Below are 22,770 nucleotides of genomic sequence, written 5' to 3'. Positions count from 1 at the left end.
CAGATCCACAAAGGCAGAGCGTGACCTTGCTTCTCCTCATGAGGGTTTATGGATACAGAGCTGGCAGCCAAAAACATAAACATATATATTCCTCTAATTGAGCAGCTCTTCATGCCCCCCCCCACAGCTCGTACATTTGGCGTGCAATCAAACATAGTAAAAACTGTTACTGTGAGTGTGTCCGGTCCAGGAGGTGTGTACGCCCCCTCACAGCTGTATGAATGAAAGAGGAGTGTTAGTAATTTAATGAAACGACCGTGAGCTATGCCTTTGTTACATTTCATCAGGGATAATTAGTGTCCTGTCCTTGAGATGTGTGACCCCCTCACATGCTCTCCCTGCACTTCACAGATAAAAGTGTGGTCACAACACAACCATGGATACCTGTATTATGGTCAGTGAAGACTTCCAAAGATGAGAAGCTTGTATTCCCACTGATGTACAATTTCTACTTTACAGGGGACTCCAGCATGAGAGGTTTCATGCAAGAAAAGACACAAACGTGCAGAAATTACACCAACAAAATGTATCATATCATATTATATTGTGTTGTTCTGTATATTGCCGTCAAAGCTGTGTTGTGATTTCCACTATAATATGCTATAGTCTGACACATCAGTGCAGAATGAGAGAAGTTAAAGTGTGAGCTTGTCAGCCAAACAGGTGAAGCGTCTCCAGTCGTGTGAGTGAACGAACCAGGCTGCCAGTGCAGAGAGAAACTAAGCCTGAGGGCATGTTCTTGATTTAGTAGTTGATTTCCCAACCCCCTGATGTACGCTGGATAATGGAACAGAGTGAAATGCATGTACACCTGAAGCCAAAAGGAGTTCAATTAGCAGGTGATCTGGGAGCATTTAAAGGTGGCTTCAGATCATCTACAGTCTGAGTGAGAAATGCAGACCCAGTTTGAGACCGTCTTACTTTTATTGAAGGATTCTGCCCATCTCTACACACACACTGGATTAGAGACATCATGTCCTGTTCATATATTAGTCTTTAAAGTCACTCTGCTAACTTTTTCAGTTACTGTGAGGACTGTCATATCTATATTTTTTCTGTGCATGGTTCCTTTATAGGGCTGCATAGTGTTGCAGTGGGTACCGCTGTTGCCTCACAGTGAGAAGGTTCCTTGTTTGAGTCCCCGGTTGAGAAGCAGCCTTTCTGTGTGGAGTTTGCATGTTATTCCCATGCATGCATGGGTTCTCTCCAGGTACTCCAGCTTTCTCCCAGAGTCCAAAAACATGCTCATCAGGTTGAATGGTCACTCTAGATTGCCCGTAGGTGTGAGTGTGTGCATGAATGGTTGTCTGTCTTTCCATGTTTACCCTTTGATAGGTTGGCGACCTGTCCAGGGTGTACCCTGCCTTCGGCCCGAAGTCAGCTGGGATTGGATTCATCCCCCCGTGACAAGATAATGGATGGATGGATGGATGGATGGATGGATGGATGGATGGATGGATGGATGGATGGATGGATGGATGGTTCCTTTATAGTGCTTGTTTATTTCAACCATAAATCAGATCATATCTTCTGTGACAATCATAGACTGTATAAAAAATGGAGGTTGTGTCCGTGACGTCACCCATCTGTTTCTGAAGCGCTGTTTTGAGGCCAATCGTCGGCGAGAGCCAAATTGCTGCTGTCGAGCGAGTGTGATGTAAAGAGGCGGGGCTTTGAGCCTCCTCGCCAACAGCTACAGTGTCCCGCCTGTCAATCAAGTCAGCTGTGCCTCTCATTGGAAGACTTGTAATCTCTATATCTTCAAAATAGCCGTGTTAGAAAAAAATCACCCCTGTAGAGTGTGTGCCAATCAGGTGATGAGCTATCCAGACCACACTCGTCTTTTTGTACCAGGCTGTAAACATGTTTATTTCTGCTGTAATGATCGGCTTTGTTGAATGGGTGTGTATGCGGTTTCCAGTACTTCTGGAGCCAGCCTTAAGGGGATCCTCGATGAACTGCAGTTTTAAGCACTTCTGCATTGGACTCATATTTTTAGACCGAAGGTTGCCGCTTCGTTTGGACTCATTTTGTAGGCAGGGGGGTTATAACTTATGAGGGAAGTTAAGATTAAAGATGGTGAGTGTTCGGACCACAAGGATAAGTTTTTGTATTTCAGTCTGTGGTGTAAAACTTTGGAACAGTCTCAATATGGAGCTACAGCAATGTCAGAACATAATTCAGTTCAAGAAGAAGTACAAAGAAATGATTTTCATGAGGTACAAGGAGGAAGACAAGTGCTGAGAATCACGAGGGGTTTACTTTTGTTCGTCGGTGTAAATATGAAGATAATATATGAAGATTTGACTTATGGGAGTGCACTAATGACAGATTATAGTGAATGAAGGGAGAGGATTAGATAAGTTTGAACTTCTTCCTACTCCTTTTTGCACATGTAAAGTAAATTGTTTCACTGCTTGCTAATATTGATTTTGTTTCTTTTGTATAACAGTTTCTTCTTTTCTACTTGTATGATTTTTTTTTTGTATTTTTACTTTTACATGTTCGAAATAAAGACATCAAATCAAATGTGTCGCCACATGGGCAAGTCTCTTAGCATATCCACATTTTGTGTTCTGCAAAGTTTGTTTCATTCTACCTTATCAATAAACATACTTTTGAAATAACTGCAACATGACGCCTCCAGCAGAGCGCCTCCAGGTGGTCGTTAAATCCATTTAAATAAACTGGAAGAGTAGTTACAAAACACCCAGAAGGTCAAACTGTACCACCGCCATTTAGGAACAACTTCACCTTGTGCTTCAGAAAGTACGTTTTTAAAAAGGTAGATTTATTGTTACCCAGCTATTACACCTTGTCCCCATCCACCCCCCTACTCTACCTCTACCAAGTGTGGTCTACTATAAACAGACAGATGTTACACACGGGGGTGAAGAGGGGAGCTGCCGGCTGTAAAGACCATTTCCTCCTCACCTTCACCCACCAGCAACTCCCTTCAAGCTAGATAGAGTTCCAACACTGACATTCACAACACCCCATATTTTATCCTTTACTCAAACACACACACATATACATACACACACTGGCCTGCACAAAGAGAAATCATGCATGCTCCTCTCCACTCCCTCTTTGGTCTCAGAGCAGCTATGAAACTTTATATGGGGGAACACAAGCACAGGACACGAGAACACACACTTACTCACTCACACAGAACAGCCACATCTGCACTAAACAGTTTCCAAGTGATTCCCACTTCCTAATTGGACTGGAAGTTTACAGATTGCTTCATAGGCACAGTCGGCCACTGTGCCTCTGCTCCTACTCTCTTGAGTTTCACACACAAACACAAACACACGCACACACACACACACATTCCTCCACAGCTCCTCCGAACAAATGCTCTTTCTCTGGGACACGGTTAAATTGGTATAAATGATAAATTGGTTTAAGTTCAAACAGAGTCAGGATGCCACAGACTACACTGCCGATCCTGCTGAAACAGAAGTATTATGTGTTTCTGTGCGTGTTCATTGTAATCTTCATTCTCACGGTAACACACACGTCTGCTGTTACTGCTGAATTGTGGAAATCGCTCTCTCTCTCTCTCCACGGCACCGTGGCATCGAAACCTCCATAAATTCAATTCCTCGCTGCGTTTAGAAACCCGTCGTCTCAGCCATAAAATTTCACTCCTCTGTTTTTACGATCAGACTCGCTTAATTCAATCAGTGTAATAGAAGCCCGGTCACATGGGCTTTCCACTCTCCTCTGTGGACTACAAACATGACTCGGACTATGAGATCTGTATCCCAAAGCTTTCAATTCACACACACAGAGTATTTCATTTCTTTCAAATAGCAAAAAACACACTATAATATGTTCTTTATGTGTTGCAGTTGGCCTTGAACTTTACAAAAGTGACACCCAGAAGAAACACATTTCAATCAAAGGGAGCTTTTTCTTTATACATGTGGGAATGAGAGTTCAGTCCTTTCACTGCTTAACAGTCTGTGGTTTGATCTTAGGAGTTAGAGATGTTCCTGCAGTGTCATTAAATAATAGTCAAAACATTTGTAAGTGTATAGCAACAGTTCCAAAGCTTAAGGGATCCTTAGAGGTCCTATAAAATAAAAAACATGTTCTGTTCTTGTCTCTACATTCATACTTTAGTGAAAAAGCCTCTGCATTGTTTCTGTAGCCCACCTACTGGGTAAGCAGAGCTTTTATGAGGCGGTCTGAATTCCTCCTATGCTATTATGGTTATGCTGTCGACATGTGAAATGTTAAAGCCAGACACGCCAACAGATCTACTGTTGGTTGCAAAAATCAACACACAGGTCTATATTCTTTCCCAGCACCAGAGGACGGAAGAAAACAGTGGTTGCTTTTTATATTCAACAATGTGCCAATGTGCCAAAAACAGCTGGTGTTTGTTTGTTTGTTTATTTATGCCAATCACATCACCTCAGACTGCTTCAACAACGAGGGCCGAGCACTAGGGAAGGGCAATGGGCGGCTGTGCCTCATCGGGTAGAGTCGGTCGTCTATCAATCTGAAGGTTGGCGGTTCGATCCCAGCTCCTGCAGTCACATGCTGAAGTGTCCTTGAGCAAGACACTGAACCCCAAATTGCTCCCTCTGTTGTTCAGAGGTGTGTGAATGTGAACGCATGAAATTAGTTAATACTGATGGTCCCTTACTGTAGCAGCCTCAACCATCAGTGAGTGAATGGGTATGAATGGGTGAATGTGACGACGAGTGTAAAAGCGCTTTGAGTGGTCAGACTAGGGATGGGTACCTTTCACATTTGAACCGATACGGTACCGATACCCGGTACCTGGGAATCGGTACCGGTACTCAACGGTACCAATTTTCAGTACTTTTGTTATTTTATGTGGTAATAAATGTTATTATTTTTTTTTAAATCTCAAATTTGTTTAATTTAACATATTTATTTAATTTAATATGAAATGAACAGAAACAGGATTATAAAGGTGATTCGATATATTAGCTGACACGTGCTCGTGGCGTCTAATTGCTCTTTCGGGAGTTTATCAATGAACAAACGTGAATGTCTGCGGACGGGAACAAGTCAGTTCTCCGTCTCTTCATAATAACAGGACACACAACTTACTTGTTGGGCAATCACACACACAGGAACGGTTATAAACGGGGCAGGTAGTCGGAGCGAGAGGGTCAGTCTCAACCATAGACTGTATAAAATAAACTAAATCCTCATGAAGTTCTGCCTCGCGCTGAGTGCGCACGCCCCTCAGCTGCAGTCTACGTTTGGCGCGCTCCCGCGCAGATACAGAGAGCAGAGAGCAGAGACGTCCACCCAATCAGTCTTTGACTTTATTACAGGGCGAAAGTATGGAAAATCGCCTCCTCTTCCACTCCCGCACAGTCAAAGGGATGCGTTCAGGTACCGAAACATGGTACCGTTTGATTTTACGTGAGTCGGTACTCTGTAGTACCGACGGAATTCGGTCGGTACCTATAAAAGTACTGAATTCGGTACCCATCCCTAGGTCAGACAGACTGGAAAAAGCGCTATATAAGTACAAGTCCAGTCCCTTTACCCAATGCTTTTGGAATATTCGAAAATTCGTTCACTTAGTAAAAATCAAAGTCATACTTTGAATATTTTCTCAGTTTAAAAGTAGAAATTTTCATTGTTTTTTACTGGTGCCTGGTTGTAATACGGTATTATGGTGGCTATAGAGCGTCTTAAAGCTATTTGCTAACCGCATTAGCATTGGAATAGAAGCCAATGATTATCGAATAGTATTTTGGCTTGAAATGCCCATCCCTACCGAGCACATAAAGTTACACACGAAAGGCAAGACAGTAGAAATAACACTCAAATTTGACGTATCACAGAGACATGCTGTTGTAGCCTTGCGACACTGGGATCAGATTCTGGATCATGTGTAGTGTACTGGTTCAGGTTCTTCTGGGGCACTCGCCTACTTTGTTTTGGTGTTTTTCCACCTCTGCATTTTTCTGAACTGACCTACACCCTTCTTCTCAAACAAGTAGGGCTGTCAACGAATATTCTAAATTTGAATATATATTCGAATATAAAAAAAAAACGAAGATTCGACTGTGAAAATTAATATCATATATTAAACACATCAGTGGCTGCTTTGCGAGTGGGCGCACTGCATGACAGGTCAGGGACAGATCACAGGAGTCACACATGCACAGCGTGAAACAGACGGTAGAGAGAAATCCTTCCGTCCCCCGATCCTCAGTGCGCTCTGAACGCGTCTTTTCCTCCGCTGGGAATATAGTGAATAAAAAGAGATCGGGCCTCTTCACACGTGGACTGTCTTGTGTTTTTGGCAAATAACCTGTCAGGCCTAAGACCCTACATTGACAGTGGACTAAAAGAGCCCCACAATCAGTGACACTGGGATAAAATGCAGTTTTTCCTCTTTTTTTTTTATACAAGCGCCAAGAATGTAAGTGGACTACTTTTTTGTTTTTAACTTCAATTAATGTTAATAATATTTGCTTCAATCACCGAATGAAGCCTGCCTATATTAGGGACAAGAGTCGGGACCTTTAATTGCTCGCACAAGTCTTGTTCAGCACTCACTCAGCGCACTGCTCACAGAGAGGGGAGGGGGCGAGCGAGCGAGAGGTCAACAGTCTTAAAAGTGTTACGGTATAGACCATTAGGTCCTTTACTTGTTTTGTAAGTGTAGGTATGTTTTAGGCATGTTATATCTTAAATAAAAACACATATACAAGTAGTTATGTCTCCTTGTATCAGTTTGTCCACTTGTTATTGACATAATGCGCAAATATAGATATTCGAATGGTTCGAACCTCTGGGATTTTTTAGAGCGAATATTCAAATGTCATTTTGGAGCAATTTTGACAGCCCTATTGGGAAGCCAATAAGCACAGTACATCCATATCATAGCATCTCTGTTCACTCAGATCACTGCATGGACAGTGAGGTTGGAAACTGAGAGGCTGCAGAGGCTGGATTTGTGTTTCTTTGCAACTGAATTAAAAACCTTGCTGAAAAAATGAATACATGTTGTAAACAGCTAAAAAATATCACAGGACCTTTAACACAAATCAATTTGTAAACCATCACTGCAGGTTGTAAAAACGTAGTGCATAAATAACATTCTAGGTCTGAGTGGTGTAAAAGCACAAAGAGACATTCTGTCTTCATAGGTTGTAAAATTTGATGACTCTATAAAGTTTCATTATTCCCCAAAGGAACGGAATAGATTACAGAAATATACTTGATTTTTCTCTCTTTGATGTATCCTGGTGTTTTTGAGGGACCAAGTCCCAAGACTGGGAACTACTTCAGCTCAGAATCACTTGTTTAGTCCGACCAAAAGGCCAAAAACCTATATCTATTTCAAAGGGGGATAAAGACAACACAAAGGAAAAAGATGGAAACCATAATTAATGAGAAGCTGGAGTTAAATAATGTTTAAGGATTATTGTAGCATACATCATTTGCTTGATTACACCCCTAACTCAGGGTGAACATATACTGCATGTAAATCAAGTGCAAGTATACACATTCAGGGAAGATTTAAACATTTACAAGGATGAAGATACATTATTCCTAACCTGAATCTGAGAAGACACACTTTGAAAATACAAAGTTTCCTGCTGAGATTGTATTTTACAAGGACACTCTTAAAATGAGCTGAGGCAGAAACTGGACGGTCCACTTGTGGGAAGGAACACTGAAGATTTACAACTGTAGCATCCAGTGACCGGCTGCTCCAACGACACAAATCTCTGTGATATGAGCTGTGATTACAAAATTAAGTAGGGAGAGTCCGTGGGGAGCAGAGGATCGATCTGACAGTACTAATGGATTAGAAAGGTCCCGCTAAGATGCTCTGATATCTGTCAGCTGCCTCCGTGTGTCTCCTTAAATAAGTGACGTACCGCAGATCAATACACGGCGATCAGACTCACTGAACATTCAACTGGCTGGTGATCAATACCACTTAGCATCCCTTCTCCCAACCTCCAACTAGCATAATGTGACAGAGGAAGACTAATGGAGAAAGAATATCAACAAACACACACACACACACACACATATATACATGCACAGACGCGCACCTTTCAAAGAGGCTTGGTAGGTGTCAAACAAAAGGGCAGCATCTGCTCCTCTGCTCTGTGAGAGAGCAGGAGGAAGAGAAAACACAACCCTCACATCGACATTTCGCATCAATACACAGAAGTGCAAAATAGGAGCGCTGAAGATCTCCTCCACTTGACAAACTGACATGCTCTGCAGGAAAATACTCCTGTCTGACTCTGCTGCCAAGACTTCCCTCCAGCCAAACGCCGTCTGGAGCCAAAAGTCACTCAAGCAGTTTTCTGCACGGGGCATGCACCACGCAGAGCGCCTCGTTCTGCTCCTGCATCAGAAATACTACCCCGCCTGGACCACTGACCCATTCACTGTTTCACTGGGTGATGATGGGATCCATATGGGCCCAATTATATTTTTCTCTTCTGAGTATTGCAGAGTGTTTGTGCAGGAAAACTCTGGCTGTGCACACTTGAACATTTCTAGTAAAACCCAGGAGTCGTGCTCTTACACAAATTTGAATCAGGGAGCTGCCAAGCACAGCCAGAGGCTTGGCTGAGGAGGCTGAAGTTTCAGGCCTTGCTCAAGGGGACAGAGTTATTAGTCACAATTGCTATTTGACTCTTTCTCAACACTTGTCCAGTTGGTGAAAGCGACCACCCTTAGATTGAAATTACGTAAGTATGAATAAAACACCCATCTCAACAGAAGCAAACATTGAAGGCTGCTTTGGGACTCACACCTTCTTTGGGATTACTGCCGCACCAATGATCAAGTCTTGACAGATTTGGGAACTCTATTATTCATTCTTTAATCACATCTTTTTCTCCTAATTTGAGCCTATTTTGTTTGGACTCAGATCTTGAACAGCCGCTTGTGTTTGTACATTATTTCACTTCTCAGAAGTTTGGCTGCTAGTATGGAGGACACTGCCCTTCTAATGAAACAGTCTTGTTGAAAATCATGTTTATACTAATCAAGGATAGCTACAACAAAAGTCACTTTTAGAAACCTCTAATTAGAAACAGAACAGATGATACATCTGGTCCCAGATCCAATTACAGCGTGTTTAAAATCAGAGGCATCAGAGGATTCTGCATCACTTAGTTTGTCCTACAACACTTTAGACATGCCAAAGCTTGCTGTCCGACTTCATCCGCCACCAATTAGGCAAGCGCAATTTAAGCTAGACTTCTAAGACAAAGTGACTTTATGATACGTTCCAGAAAACTTAGAGATGAAGAGTTTTCTACCCTCACACGAGCAAAACAAAACAACACGCACCAAAGCTGGAGGTTCTTATTATTAAAGAACTAAATCATGAAGCAGCAGGTGTTTGATGCCAAACAGCAATGGCAGCACCCATTGAGGAGCACATTTAGAAGTGCTAGAGTCAGTACACCTGCCTGTATTTCATTAAAATGATACAATTCAATACATACTGTAAAATCCAGAGGTATATAAAGCACAGTCAGTTCTGGGGGATGTCCATGAGGGGAAAAAGGTCCTCCTGCATGAAGCCTTCCATTGCTTTTATTAAAGTACACTATGTCCAGTTTCTGTGCAACTATGAAGCTCTTTATAGAAGCATCTGTTTTCACTATCCTGCTACCGGTAAGGTAGTTGAGCTCAGCAGAGGTAGCACTATACTTGATTTGTCTCCTTCACTATGTATGCAGCATGACTTTTTAGATTACAAAACGGTATCAAAGGTGTGTCCAAACCAGTCAAAAGTTTGGACACACCTTCTCATTCAATGGTTTTTATCTATTTTAATTATTTTCAACATTGTAGATTAAAACTGAAGACATCCAAACTATGAAATAATCTGGTTTTGCCATAATCTGGATTACAACAGTCGTCAAATAGGGCTATCCATTGTGTACTAACCCTACCTCTAAACAACACAACTGATGGTCTCAAACACATTAAGAAGGCAAGTCATTCTACAAATGAACTCTTGACAAGGCTCATGTTCATTAGAAACCATTCCAGGAGACCACTTCATGAAGCGGACTGAGAGAATACCAAGAGTGTGCAAAGCTGTCATGAAGGAAAAAGGGGGCTACTTTACAGAATCTAAAATATAAAACAGATTCTGCTTTGTTTAACACTTTTTTTGGTCATTAAATAACTCCATATATGTTCTTTCATAGTTTTGATGCCTTCGGTATTAATCTACAGTGTTTACAATAATTAAAATAAATACAAACCCTTGAATGAGAAGGTGTTTCCAAACTTCTGACTGGTAGTGTACATTGCATTTTACAGCAGTATTTAAACCACTTATAAAACTAAATTGATGCCAATGTTGTAAGTCATAAAGCCATGTCATCTGTATAAAAGTTGTTCAGGAATAAATCTAAAATGCAAAAGACCGAAAATCATAAAGTAAAATATGACAAGGCAATGCATTTCTTTCTTCATTTATTTGATATTCAAGAAGGCTGCACTATTGGGAGTTTAATTGTGAGTACACTTGCCAAAGGCTCATCAGCTTCTCACGATCAGACGTGAGTTTAGTTTACATTTGGCTTCATGCACCTGGAACATTTGGAGGTCGGCGTTTGGAAATTTCAACCTTGAAAACTTCAAATTCGAACTGGAATGATGCAAAAAAGCATGAATCGAACAATGAAGCAAATTGTCCTCAACACAAATGGAGCGACGCCTGCGAGCTAGTTCAGGCAGACAACTCGAGCTGCAATGCCATACACGTCACATGTCCCACTCTCTTATCCATCATCCAATCCTGCCCTCTGCCTCTCAAATTGGCGGTCTATTTAAACTGGGAAAAAATCTCCCACCTCTCCCTCTGCCTGTCAACAACTCTGCTGCTGCATGCCATTGCTGATATTTTCTTCTTCGCCGCCGCCTCCCCAGCTTCCACCTGCAGGCTCCGGGGGGTGTTTAGTATGTTTTGCTCATCACTCCTCAAAGTCTGCATGTAAACTTTCTGCAGGGAGTGATGAGGCGGGAGCCTGGGCGCCAAACATGAATATGTATTTGCTGCTACAATAAACAATTTAAACGTGAGTTGTCTGCCTGAACTGGATATCTGCACCAGTGATCAGTCAGAAGGATGAATCAGATGGTGTCTTTATTTGAGCTGGTTTGGTTGCAATGGATCTACAGATCTGGCTTCCATCAGATGCCTCTCATATAAGTGTTTGCCAAAGTTCCAAACTGGACCGAAGTCCCAAAGAGGAGGAAAAAGAGAGAAAAATAACAGGAAAAGAAGAGGGTTTTAAACTCACTGCATCCGTCCTCATCACTGTGGTCCCCGCAGTCGTTGTCCCCGTCACACTGCCACTGTGCTGGAATGCAGGTACACTCCCCGAACGCACTGACCGCACAGGTGAAGTGATTCTTCCCACACGAACACTCAGCGCTGCCCTGAACTCCTGCAGACACAGAGGGAGGAGAGACGGTGTTCATTAGACATGTTCAGTTTCTCTGACGTGGTTTTAGTGTTCAAGCAAAGGCTAATTCCTCTTTCATTCACACATCACTGTAACACTCATTGGAAACCCACAACCTTTCTGAAAACATTCAACAGATAAAGGAGTTGCAGACTGGCTACTACAGAGTGAGGAGAGGAGGGGTTTACTGTAACACACACAGCAGGACTGTGGTTTTCGTGGTCCTCTAACCATGTGACTTCTTGCTTTCTTGTGTCACGATGATATATCCACCCTCCTTAACTACTCCACACTTACCCCCCCCTTGGTATGTCTGACAATAACAGCTGTGAACAAAACCATAGCCATGTGTTAACATAAAAATACACTTGGTGTGAATTAAATCAGTGTTGGGAAATAGTGGGAATCTTTTGGTACAATAAATGTTCCACAAGAGTTTCAAATTCCATTTCTTTCTCTTCTGAAGCCGGGTCTAATATTTACTTTTTCTCCCCTCTCTTGTTAAGTCACTCTTTTCTCCCTTTATTAACTCCTTTCTTTAATCACCCTCTTTGGTCTTGCCTCTTCGATGATATCAGTGTTTAAATTCTGAGCTGAAAGCAGTCATTAGAGATCTTTGATTTCAGGGCTTTCTGCCACAAAGTTGTTCTGTAAAGTGGTGAGAACTCCTCCAGCTCAACCCAAGTGAGAATGTAAGCGGCACTATCTTCCTATTACAAGTCAGTGTACCGTCAAAATGATTTTAAGGTAAAATAGTCGTAGAATGTTGCATTAAATTGGTTGTCTGTTTGATTTATGCTGCAGCTAAATCTCCTTGTCTGGGACTCACTGCAGATTAAAACTAACTCGGTTCAAGTTCTCTGAATCACTGATCACATTTAAAAGTTTGTCAGAAGATTTAAAGTGCTGCTTCTAAGGTGAATGGTTGTTACCCAGCAAGAGACTCTCAAGGGCTCTGTACCCGGGACATTGAGAGGGTCATCGGACAAGTACTGGTGAAAACAAATAAGCTCTAGACTGACTCATCAGTTCTCAAACAAGAAGAGAAGAGTTTCTTACACAAAGAGAAGCTCTGGTGCCCCAAAGTGCTGGTTCAAAGCTTGCAGTTTTCTATTCCTTAATGACCCTAATGGATCAAGTAAATACTTTTTAATTCAAGTCTAAACTTGTTAGGTAAAGTCTGAGTCAGGCTTCAAACCAAGCAAGTCACAAATCATGCCTCAAGTCCTTGGAGGCGTTTAAAGACCATGGAAGATCGGTCACGTCTTAGTCCTGAAAATCCAAATTGCAATATCATTTCAGCTTCTCTTCTCAACCAAGCGGCAACCTCTGGTCTAAAAATATGAGTCCAATGCAGAAGTGCTAAAAACTGCAGTTCATCGAGTGTCCACTTGAGGTTGGCTCTGGAAGTACTGGAAACCACATACACACCAAATCAAAAAAGCTGATCTTTACAGCAGAAATAAACATGTTTACAGCCTGGTACAAAAAATGAATGCAGTCTGGATAGCTCATTTCTCGATCGGCACACACTGAACGAGGATGATTTTTTTTTCCAACAAGTCTTCCAATGAGAGGCACAGCTGACTTGATTGACAGGCGGGGACACTGTAGCTGTTGGATAGGAGGCTCAAACTCCGCCCCTTTACGTCACAATTGCTCAACAGCAGCAATTTGGCTCTCGCCGACAATTGGCCTCAAAACAGCGCTTCAGAAACAGATGGGTGACGTCACGGATACTATGTCCATTATTTATACAGTCTATGTTAGGGGTGTCCAAACTTTTTTGTCGTCAGAATACCTCAGGGCCAGTGGCTCCTACTGAGACTTTGGAATCCTAAAAGTTATATATGAGATATCTATTGAATAACAATTATTTTAAAGTTTTTCTCAACAAAACAGTAAATAGGAAGTCTTCAGTTCTCCGCAAGCCATGTAAACATTAGCAAACTTTATCTTCTTCTGGAGATAAAGGTTTTTCATTCGGGTCAGGAAATGTGGGAAAAATATTGTCTCATTATTTTCCTATGGCAGGACCACGATCTGGATTTCATCACACTTCTTTTTCATGTTGGTTTTTAAGACTGTTCTGACCAGCAGACAACATTTAAGAACAAAATAATTATTTTCCTGCATTCCGAACATTTTTTAAGCACCAAATTTTTCCCTTTTCTGTACAATTTCCTGATTTTGATCTTGTCTTGTGTTCTCTTTTGTGTCTTCTGAACTTTTAGCGTTCATCAAGAACATTTTCACATCATGATAAAAACATTAATTTAAAAAAACCTGTCAGCTTTAAGAGTTCTTGTGTTTCTTCTTTATTGCCGTCTTGCAGAATCCCCAGAGCTTTGGCTTTGGACAGGTAGTCCATATGAAGCTTTTCGAGACGTTTCTGGATTGACTTTAGTTTTGTTTGTGCGCTTGAAAGAAACTGCAAATGTACAGATGATTCAGAAGGTGATTAGTTTCTGTGCTATACATAACACATTTCAAGATGGAAGCTTGGGGCCATAAATAAATGGACCTTGGGCCGCGATTGGCCCCCGGGCCGTACTTTGGACATGCCTGGTCTATGTTTTCAACGTGGGGAAACAGGGTCTTCCTAAAAAACTAGAGGAATAAGTTCTGCCTAAATCAGAGAGTAAAATGTCAAGAAAGATTTAAAGTACTAAGATGTTTCAGTGGCAAACTAGACTTGTCAAGATATTTGAATTTTGAACTTATCAATGCCTGTTTTGATGCGATGGCAACAAAGATAAACTCCTGAGACCCAAAAGTGGTGAATTTTCTGACCTGTGAATGAGAACCATTCCAGGTGTTGTGGTTGTGACAGAGAGCAGAGCAGAGACACACACAACATACATTTTCATATGTTATTTAGAACCTGAAACAATCAGAAAATGTGTCCTTTCTCTGATCGTTCCAATCGTTTTGACAACCTTGGTACACACCATGGGCCTCTACTCAGCTACGTTCATGTGCTCCCATCTGTTTCAGGAGGTTGAGTACACAGCAGGATCTTTGCAGCCTTCTGCCATGCAGATTCTCTGTCACTGCTCCAATCAGCTTTGTTCTATAAACTACCGCCTAATACACTCCATACAGCCACACACGGTGTCATCATGTACAAATGAGACTTCACAAACCCCCTGCCCTGGGGCCATCCTGCTGTGTTATTGTGTTAGTGATTAATATGGTTTGAAGTGGACATGTTTTGCCCTTCAAAGAGAGCAATAAACATGCCTGATCTTAATATGAATGACTTTCATTAAATGAATATCTTCTGTGGGGACAGAGAAATGTGTGTTGAATGTGTAACTGAGAGACAGGATTATGACCATGAGTACACAGCTGTGTTGCCTCAGGGCGGTTTAACTTTTTTGGGGGGGATAAGGGAGACTTTTACATATTTGTAACCTTCGGCGTGTGAAAAAGAGCAGTGACGTTTCCAGCTGAGATTATTTGTGAAAAGTAGGACAGGCGTCTTTAGGAACCTGCATGAAGTGAATCACTCTGTGGATTTTCCCCTGAAGGGTCTCTCTCTGTTAGAGCTGCACTGTCTGACACCTATCAGTAACATGATTGATGAAGAGTTGATGAGGTTTCTGAACTTAGAATTAATTACACAGTCAAATCAAAAGACTGCTGACAAATAATCCAGGTGCCAATCAGGATTTAAGCACAGTAGTTATCCAGCTGCAAAATAATCAAATATTTTTAATGTTACATGTTAGTTATGATGGGCCAATAGGCTGCTGTTTTCCAGGCATTCAACCTCCTTAAAACAGAGCTATGTGTATTTGAGGCCTCTTGTCAGGAGTTACACATGTCCTCGTGATGTAAAGGAGCATTTTTTACTTCTGTCCCTACAGGCTGAATGTCGTAAATCATTCAGAGAATTGTTCAGAAATGAAAAAAGTCAACCTCAGAATAGAGACAGAGCTTCACCCCCCTGACTCGTGGCGTTCAGGTATCACAGGGACCTTGGTAAATGATGGGACACCGGCTAAGAAAAGACATTAAACAGCTTCAAACTCAAACAGCCAGCATACTACATTATATTATATAATCATCTTTGTTATATTATATCATATTAAATTACATTATTATTGTTTACAACAACTTAGTCATATTATATACCCATGTTTCTTTATTATATTGCTTAATCTGTCATAACTGAATCATATTTAATACTTCCTGTAATTACCCCTATTTAAACCACTTGCAACATTTGTATATATCTTAAATTTGTGAATTTGTATTCTATCTTTATTTATCTATTTGTATTTTTACTTCTTTTATTTTACCAATTGAAACTTATTATCCATTGTACTTATGTCTGGGTTGCTGCAACATCCAAATATCCCCCCGGGGATCAATAAAGTAATATCTTATCTTATCTAATCTTAGAAAGAAAGTACTCTGGGAATGATGCTCACATTTTCTCAGGATAAATGTTTGATCTAGAACAGCTGGTTAGCTGCTCTTCGTGCAGATATCTGTAACTCACTGTATTTTGGCCTGGACCACTCACTCTTGCACCTCCTGCAGCTGGTACAAAATGCTGCTGCCCGTCTCCTCACTTGCAAACGCAAGCATGACCACATATCCCCTGTCCTAGCTTCGCTGCCCTGGCTCCCAGTTGCCTTTAGAATAGATTTTAAAATTGTATTGTTTGTTTTTAAAGCTCTTAATGGCCTAGTCCCCCAGGACCTGACCGAGCTTCTCCAGTATGTCCTGCCAGGACATTGAGATCATCTGGTCAGTTGCTATTGGTCACTCCCAAAACAAGGCTTAAAACCAGAGGTGGCGGCTGTCCCTCGGCTCTGTTATGTTTGTCATTTGTGCTGCTTTCGATCTGTACAGCACTTTGGTCAACCCGGGCTGCTTTAAACGTGCTCTGTAAATAAAGTTTGAGTGGATTTGAGTTGAGTTTATAGAGAGAATTAAATCCTCCTCAGATTACCAACCACGGGAGCCAGGATGTCATTACACTGGATTGAATCCTCCTGCTTTTGCTCTCCATACAGACTGACACCTGATTGGTCGATACTGCTCAGACTACAAACAGAAACCAGAACACTTCTCAAATCTGTTTTTGTAGAGTGAAATATGTCATCTTACATCAAAACAACACAGAGAGGACATTTTTGCCCTTGTAACACAGTTTCATCACAAACTCTTCCACAGAGCATGCTAGCATCAGCTGTTGCTTATTCTACACTGAAGATGTCCGGTTGCTTTATGATGGTACCGTAAAATCTGAAATAGAAGTTGCACCTTGTGCTCTTTCCAATGTTTTTGCCATGTGGAGTTTGCATTCCTGTTAGTTATATCCTGCATCATTCTTTCAGTGTAACACGTTGCTGACTGGCCCTTTAATACAACCCATTTGTGCACACTGCTGGCATATGTACACAGACAAACAGAGTATCCCAAAAATACAAAGTCAAACACACACATACATGCCATGCCGTACATTTACACGGCCCTGGTTTACCACGAGAGCACGTTAAAAAACACAGAGTCACCACATTTACGGACACATCACAGCAAATCACATCCAGGAGAGGAAATAAATAAAGGTCTCCCATTTAGCTCTCACTTTGAAGCCCATTAATGACCATCTGTGTGTATGTGTGTGTGAGTGTGTGTGTGCAATTTTGACGAAACTGGCCCGCCGCAACAAACCCAGAGTTTCTTGGAACCCTGCGAGTGTGTGTGTGTGTGTGTGTGTATGTGTGTGTTTGTGTGTGTGTGTGTGGTTCCTGGCCTCCTCACAAAGGCATCAGTCAACCCAGGAGGGCCTGGCAGAGAGAGCTCAGTAACCTTCAGATCCCTCCCACAGCACTAAATTAATGGCCTCTTTCTTTTCATTCCTCTCTCCTTCTCCTCATTCTTGTCTTTTCCACCATCCCTTCTTCACACACTTTAGCTGCCTTCCGTCTTTTCTCCTCTTCCCCACTTTCTTTCCTTTCCCCTCCCATCGCTTCCAACTCTCCACTAATAAGAGGGGAAACGAGGATGTCGTCATCCAAGTCTTTCCGTCCTTAAAGCTGCCTTTCTAATTTTCTTGTCCTGTTTGTAGTTCCTGCAGTCCTCGGACCCCGGGGGTGTGTCGTGTCCCCTCACAGAGACAGACAGACAGGTACAGACTAAGGCCTGAAAATCCCTGACTAAGTCTAATTCCTCCTTAGTACAACACAGATAGCTTCCACTGCTGTGATGTGAGCAGTGCTGGATTTGTAGCTTTAAGCACATGTGCACATTATTTAGATATATGTGTATGTGGGTTTGCACTGAGCTAAATTAGAGTCTGTGAGCTGGAGTAAAAGTTGTGTCAACATGAAGCCACATCAGAGGCCGCGCGTTTGTCAAACATGCTTTAAAAAGCAGAAGCAGCCGACTCTGACCAGAGCTGAAGGAACTGACAGGGTTCAGCGGGGAACCATTATCGGCTGTGGACTGAGGATGGGGATCAAAACCTGGCTCTATCAAAGACCATGTTCTGCATTTTTCAAAACCCAAAAAATATTTGAGCTTATCAAGACTTGTGGGTCCTGTAATGTAACGTTATACCACGTCATTTAAATCAAATCCCTGGTGCACAAAATGCATCAATTGCCAGCCAACATGTGTTAAACTACACAGAGAAGAATGATGGTGGTCAGATGCTTGAGAGGATGGCTGAATGTGCAGACAGCTCTAAAGTTTGGGCACATTTTACCAAAGTAAGACAAGGAGGGAGCAAAATGTAGTTGCTGCAAAATAATTCCTTGAAGGAAAGAAGACAAGTTCTACGCCCAAGCACAACATCACCATCGTGCATCAAGCTAAACCTAAATGCACTTCCTTTTTCTGTCTTTGGGTTAAAAAAACATCATCCTCATTGTCATCCTCCTCCACATGAAGCAGCCGCAGTAATCACACCCAAGATAGTGATACGATGTTGAAATGTGTGTTGGAATTTACAGAAAAAAGCTAGTTAGGTAACTAGATAAGGTGACATAAGGTTACATTATGATGTGTTCATGGTCGGGTCAGTAAAATGCCGATTAAATAAACGTCATAGATGATGGTCTAGATCTACAATAATAACAAGGGGTGAGTATTGCCAAGAACCTCACGATACACATCACAATACGATAGCATCAAGATATATCACTATGTCACAATATTGAGATATATTGTGATATTCTACACAATAAACTAAGAAAAAATAGGGATGGTGTAAATGTAAATCACACAATATTACTCTGAATTGAAAGGACAAATTAAGTCAAAACTATTTGATTGAAACCAACTTTTCCACTTTGTTGTTTTTGAAATACTGAAGTTGTATTTTAGTTCCAACTTGGCTAAAATGGGGGCGCTGGTGGCCTAGCAGTCTAAGCGCCCCACATACAGAGGCTACAGTCCTCGTCGCAGGGGTCGCTGGTCCATTCCCGGCCGGTCGACCATCTCCTGCATGTCTTCCCCTGTTCTCTACTCCCCACATTTCCTGTCTATGTTCAGCTGTCCTGTCCAATAAAAGCAAAAAAGGCCAAAAATATAACTTAAAAAAAAAAAAAAAATTGGCTAAAATGTGAATGTTTATTATTACAAAAATATCTGTATTAAGAGTTGAAATATCGATATCATATTGGAGGTCAAAGTATCAGGATATATTGCTATATCAATATTTTTTCACACCTCTAATAATAACAATAAAACATTTAAATAATAATATGTTTTTATTATTATTATTATTATTATTATTATTATTATTTTATTATTATTATTATTATTATTATTATTATTATTATTATTATTATTATTATTATTAATAATAATAATAATAATAATAATAAACTGTATTTATGTTGCACTTTTCTTCACCCAAGGATACAAAGTTCTTCACATCAAAAATATACAAACTGTGTGGAAGGAGAAAAGGTAATATATATATTTTGTTTGCAATACTGTAAGAAAAGCAGTAAATTTAATAAATAATAAATATTTTCCCACCAATCTAAGTAAAGTCTTAATGAAAGAGTTTCATATTATGAAAACAAAGCAGAGATGTCTGCAATCTAATTAATCAGGATGCAGAATATTTATACAGTGCGAACAAAGGAACTGACATTTGCCTAAGCCAGTAAAATGTATAAGACAAAACATCATCATTTACAAGTTTATAGATTTTCTAAACCAAAATCAAAAAGGCGAATCCTTTCTGCTCCTATTAGCTTGTTGCAGACATCTCACATAGTTTATCAGAGTGTGAAGTCTGTATTCATCACTGTGTGACAGACTGTGGAAATACTTTCAACAGTTCAGATGAAGCAATCTGTCAGGTTTGAGCATTTTCCCACACGATCTGACACCAACACTGTGAGAAAATGTCAAGGAAGCTGAGCTCTGCAGAGGTCAGATGGATGAAGAAGGAAGGAGTAAGAGCCAGTTCCTCGTCCTCATCCTCATCCTCATCCTGATGCCACTGTTGTGTCTGATACTCAAATGTTCATTGTGTTACAGGACTCACAAGACCTGCAGATAACCTGGTTTGAAAATACTGTTTCATAATCAATCAGCTGCACAACTTGAGTAAAAGACCAGGATGTTAACTGATGATCGACACACACACACTCACACACACACACACTCACACACACACACACACACACACACAAACACACACACATAATTCAAGAAACAAATATGAGTGTTTGAGAAGCAGCGCACAGAGCAAGTCCTCTTTCACACTGTGAGCTCTAACCTACTTAAGGAGTAAAGAGACAATCATCCCCACTCACTAGATTGTTATGTAAGACTGCAGACAAACACACACATGCACAAACAACCCCTCACACACACACACACACACACACACACACACACACACACACACACACACACATCATGCAGCCACAGCCAGGCATGGTAGCCCAGCTCTTTCAAGAGCACCGGCATGACAAGCCTCTGATGCATCACACAGATAGCAGATCACATGCCGGGCTGTTTTGTAGACACTGTGGATCTCTTTGAGCTGGAATTGCAAGTTTAGCAACAATAAATCTTTGAGCTTGTGTTAAAGTGGAGCAGTACAGCAGAATCACCTGAGCTGTTCATTTCCTTTTAAACGCCAGAGGAGCTGAGTTAGGTAAAAAAGCTGAACGCAAGCATCCCAGAGACTGAATTCTGCCTGAGTACAGAACAACTATTCTCAACTTCACTGATGTTATCATTCTTCTTCCTGCTGACTTTGACAATGAGAGTCTTTCAGCAATTTGTGTATGCTTTGTGTTGTTTGGTGCAACAGAAGCAGTCTGAAACTGAGGCTGAGGCTTAATCAAGGAGAGATGACGGTCTAGATCTAAGTTTGAGCACTTTAAAGCAGATATTCTGTAAGACTGGTTGAGTGAACTGATCAGATAAAGAGCTGCATATGCTTACTGCAATAAGCTTAAACATACAGTGCATCATTTATCATAGAAGTAAAGGCACAAATGGCTTTTCCCCCTGTCTTTAAGTACCCGTAAGATTAAGAGAAATTAAAAACCTTGGAGGGAAAGTTGTACTACTGGATGTCATCTTAGTGACGGCCTCCATTGGTTTCTGAAGAGGTGTTCTGAAGCCCTAAGATTGCAGCCGCCATATTTGAACGCTGACTCATAATAACACCCGACTACTGTCTAAACCTGCACGGAGGAGGAGCTGAAGCTATAGCCTTGCTGCCTTGCAAACAGCCCCTAATTATGTGTAATTATGCATGACTGTTAGCCTTGATCTAATTGAAACGGATGAGTTGTCAAACCGTCCACAGATGTTAGGAATTAGGAAATAAAAATGTATACTATTAAAAGTAAATGCACCCTGTAGAGTGCGAGTTTATTTAATTGCTCTGTTTAAGACGACGTGTGACCAGCAGAGGGCGATGGCACGGGTCTCGGGCAGGCGCTACTGTAGGCTAGGCACAACTACCGCACTGATATCTAGACTAAGGCTTCCCAAACCTTTCAGCCCGTGACCCCCAAAATATAGGTGCAGAAGACTCGCGACACACACTGTTCCTCCAAGTGATTAAATGTTGCTTCATTCTTCATTTAGCCTGTCTGCAGAAAATTAGCCACCTACATGCATGTGTTGCTTTGTTTCCTGTGCCATCATGAATTAGCCTGCTGCTACTGATGCTAACTGTTAAACAACCCTCACCTCAGAAGTCATCTGGCAACAAAGAAAGGAAGACATCTAAGGAAACTTTTTTTATTTGCATGGTTTTATTTCAAATTTAACTATTATTGCTATTAGACTTAACTATTAAAACTGAATTACCCTTTGGGGACAAATAAAGTATTCTGAATTATTTTTGTCTATATTTCCACACTTAACATTTTACATTTTAATGTGTAAAATACGCAATTTTAGATTACTTGAAGAAATCAAATCAAATCTGGAAGACATCTCGCGACCCCCCCATTGGTGTCTCACGACCCCTCAAGGGATCCCGACCCCCACTTTGACAACCCCTGATCTAGAAGAATGCAAGTAAAGATGGTGCAAGAAAGAGCTACACAGCTGCACTGAAACTGCACATTGCAGACTTTGTTGAATATAATAGAAACCATTGCACAAGACAGTTTAACCACTTATGCAACTTATATTTAAGATTTAAAAAACTGCTGCTTTTAACACTGACTATCTAATCGGTCTGCTTACTGCAGTCTGCTTAGTTTCTTGAGAAAAAGCCTCAAGTGGACACTTAAGGAACTACAGGTATCAATTTTAAGTCGTATGATTGATCTTTTAAAGTGATAGCACTTTATCCCATGAGAAATTTAAAGGTGACATATCACGCTTTTTTCATCAATATATATTGGTCTAAGAGGTCCCCAAAACATGTCTTTAAAGTTTATGCTCAAAAAAACACTTTGAAATCAGATTTTGGTCTCTCCAGCACGTTGATCTAATGTTTACATGTTGGCTGAATATACACGGCTGCTCAGAGATCACGTTACTTCAACCCTCTGAATCTGATCCAGAATCTGATCCTGACAGAGAGGCGCCTGCAGCAGGACCTTTCTGAAGGATTGGTCACAGATTTAGTGTTTCTTGTTGTTTTATTTGTCAGTATGTCGACGTGTGTCTTGGTACACAGCCACAGCTACGACATGTAGCTATGCTAATTAGCGCTAGCACTTATCCATGACAAATAAAAATCATCCACTAGATCTTCAAATCTGCAGACGTGGGGAGTAAAACCGACCTCTGCCAGAAAGGGGGCGGGACCTTTTCTGAAGGATTGGTCACAGATTTAGTG

General features: G+C 41.1%; 1 protein-coding gene across 2 annotated transcripts in view; it reads right to left on the bottom strand.

Annotated features, from left to right (window-relative positions):
- lrp4 (low density lipoprotein receptor-related protein 4) overlaps window positions 1-22,770 on the bottom strand; it is a 195,021-nt gene that overhangs the window by 102,465 nt on the left and 69,786 nt on the right. For both annotated transcript variants that reach the window (XM_034680931.1, XM_034680932.1), the window contains exon 2: window positions 11,307-11,453. In XM_034680931.1, the coding sequence (XP_034536822.1) occupies window positions 11,307-11,453 (147 nt within the window). The remainder of the gene's footprint in view (window positions 1-11,306; window positions 11,454-22,770) is intronic.

This window comes from Notolabrus celidotus, chromosome 3 (genome assembly GCF_009762535.1).
Source record: "Notolabrus celidotus isolate fNotCel1 chromosome 3, fNotCel1.pri, whole genome shotgun sequence".
In the NCBI taxonomy this organism is placed as follows: Eukaryota; Metazoa; Chordata; class Actinopteri; order Labriformes; family Labridae; genus Notolabrus; species Notolabrus celidotus.
The sequence above is the reverse complement of the archived record's forward strand: the minus strand, read 5'-3'. Positions and strand labels throughout refer to the sequence as shown.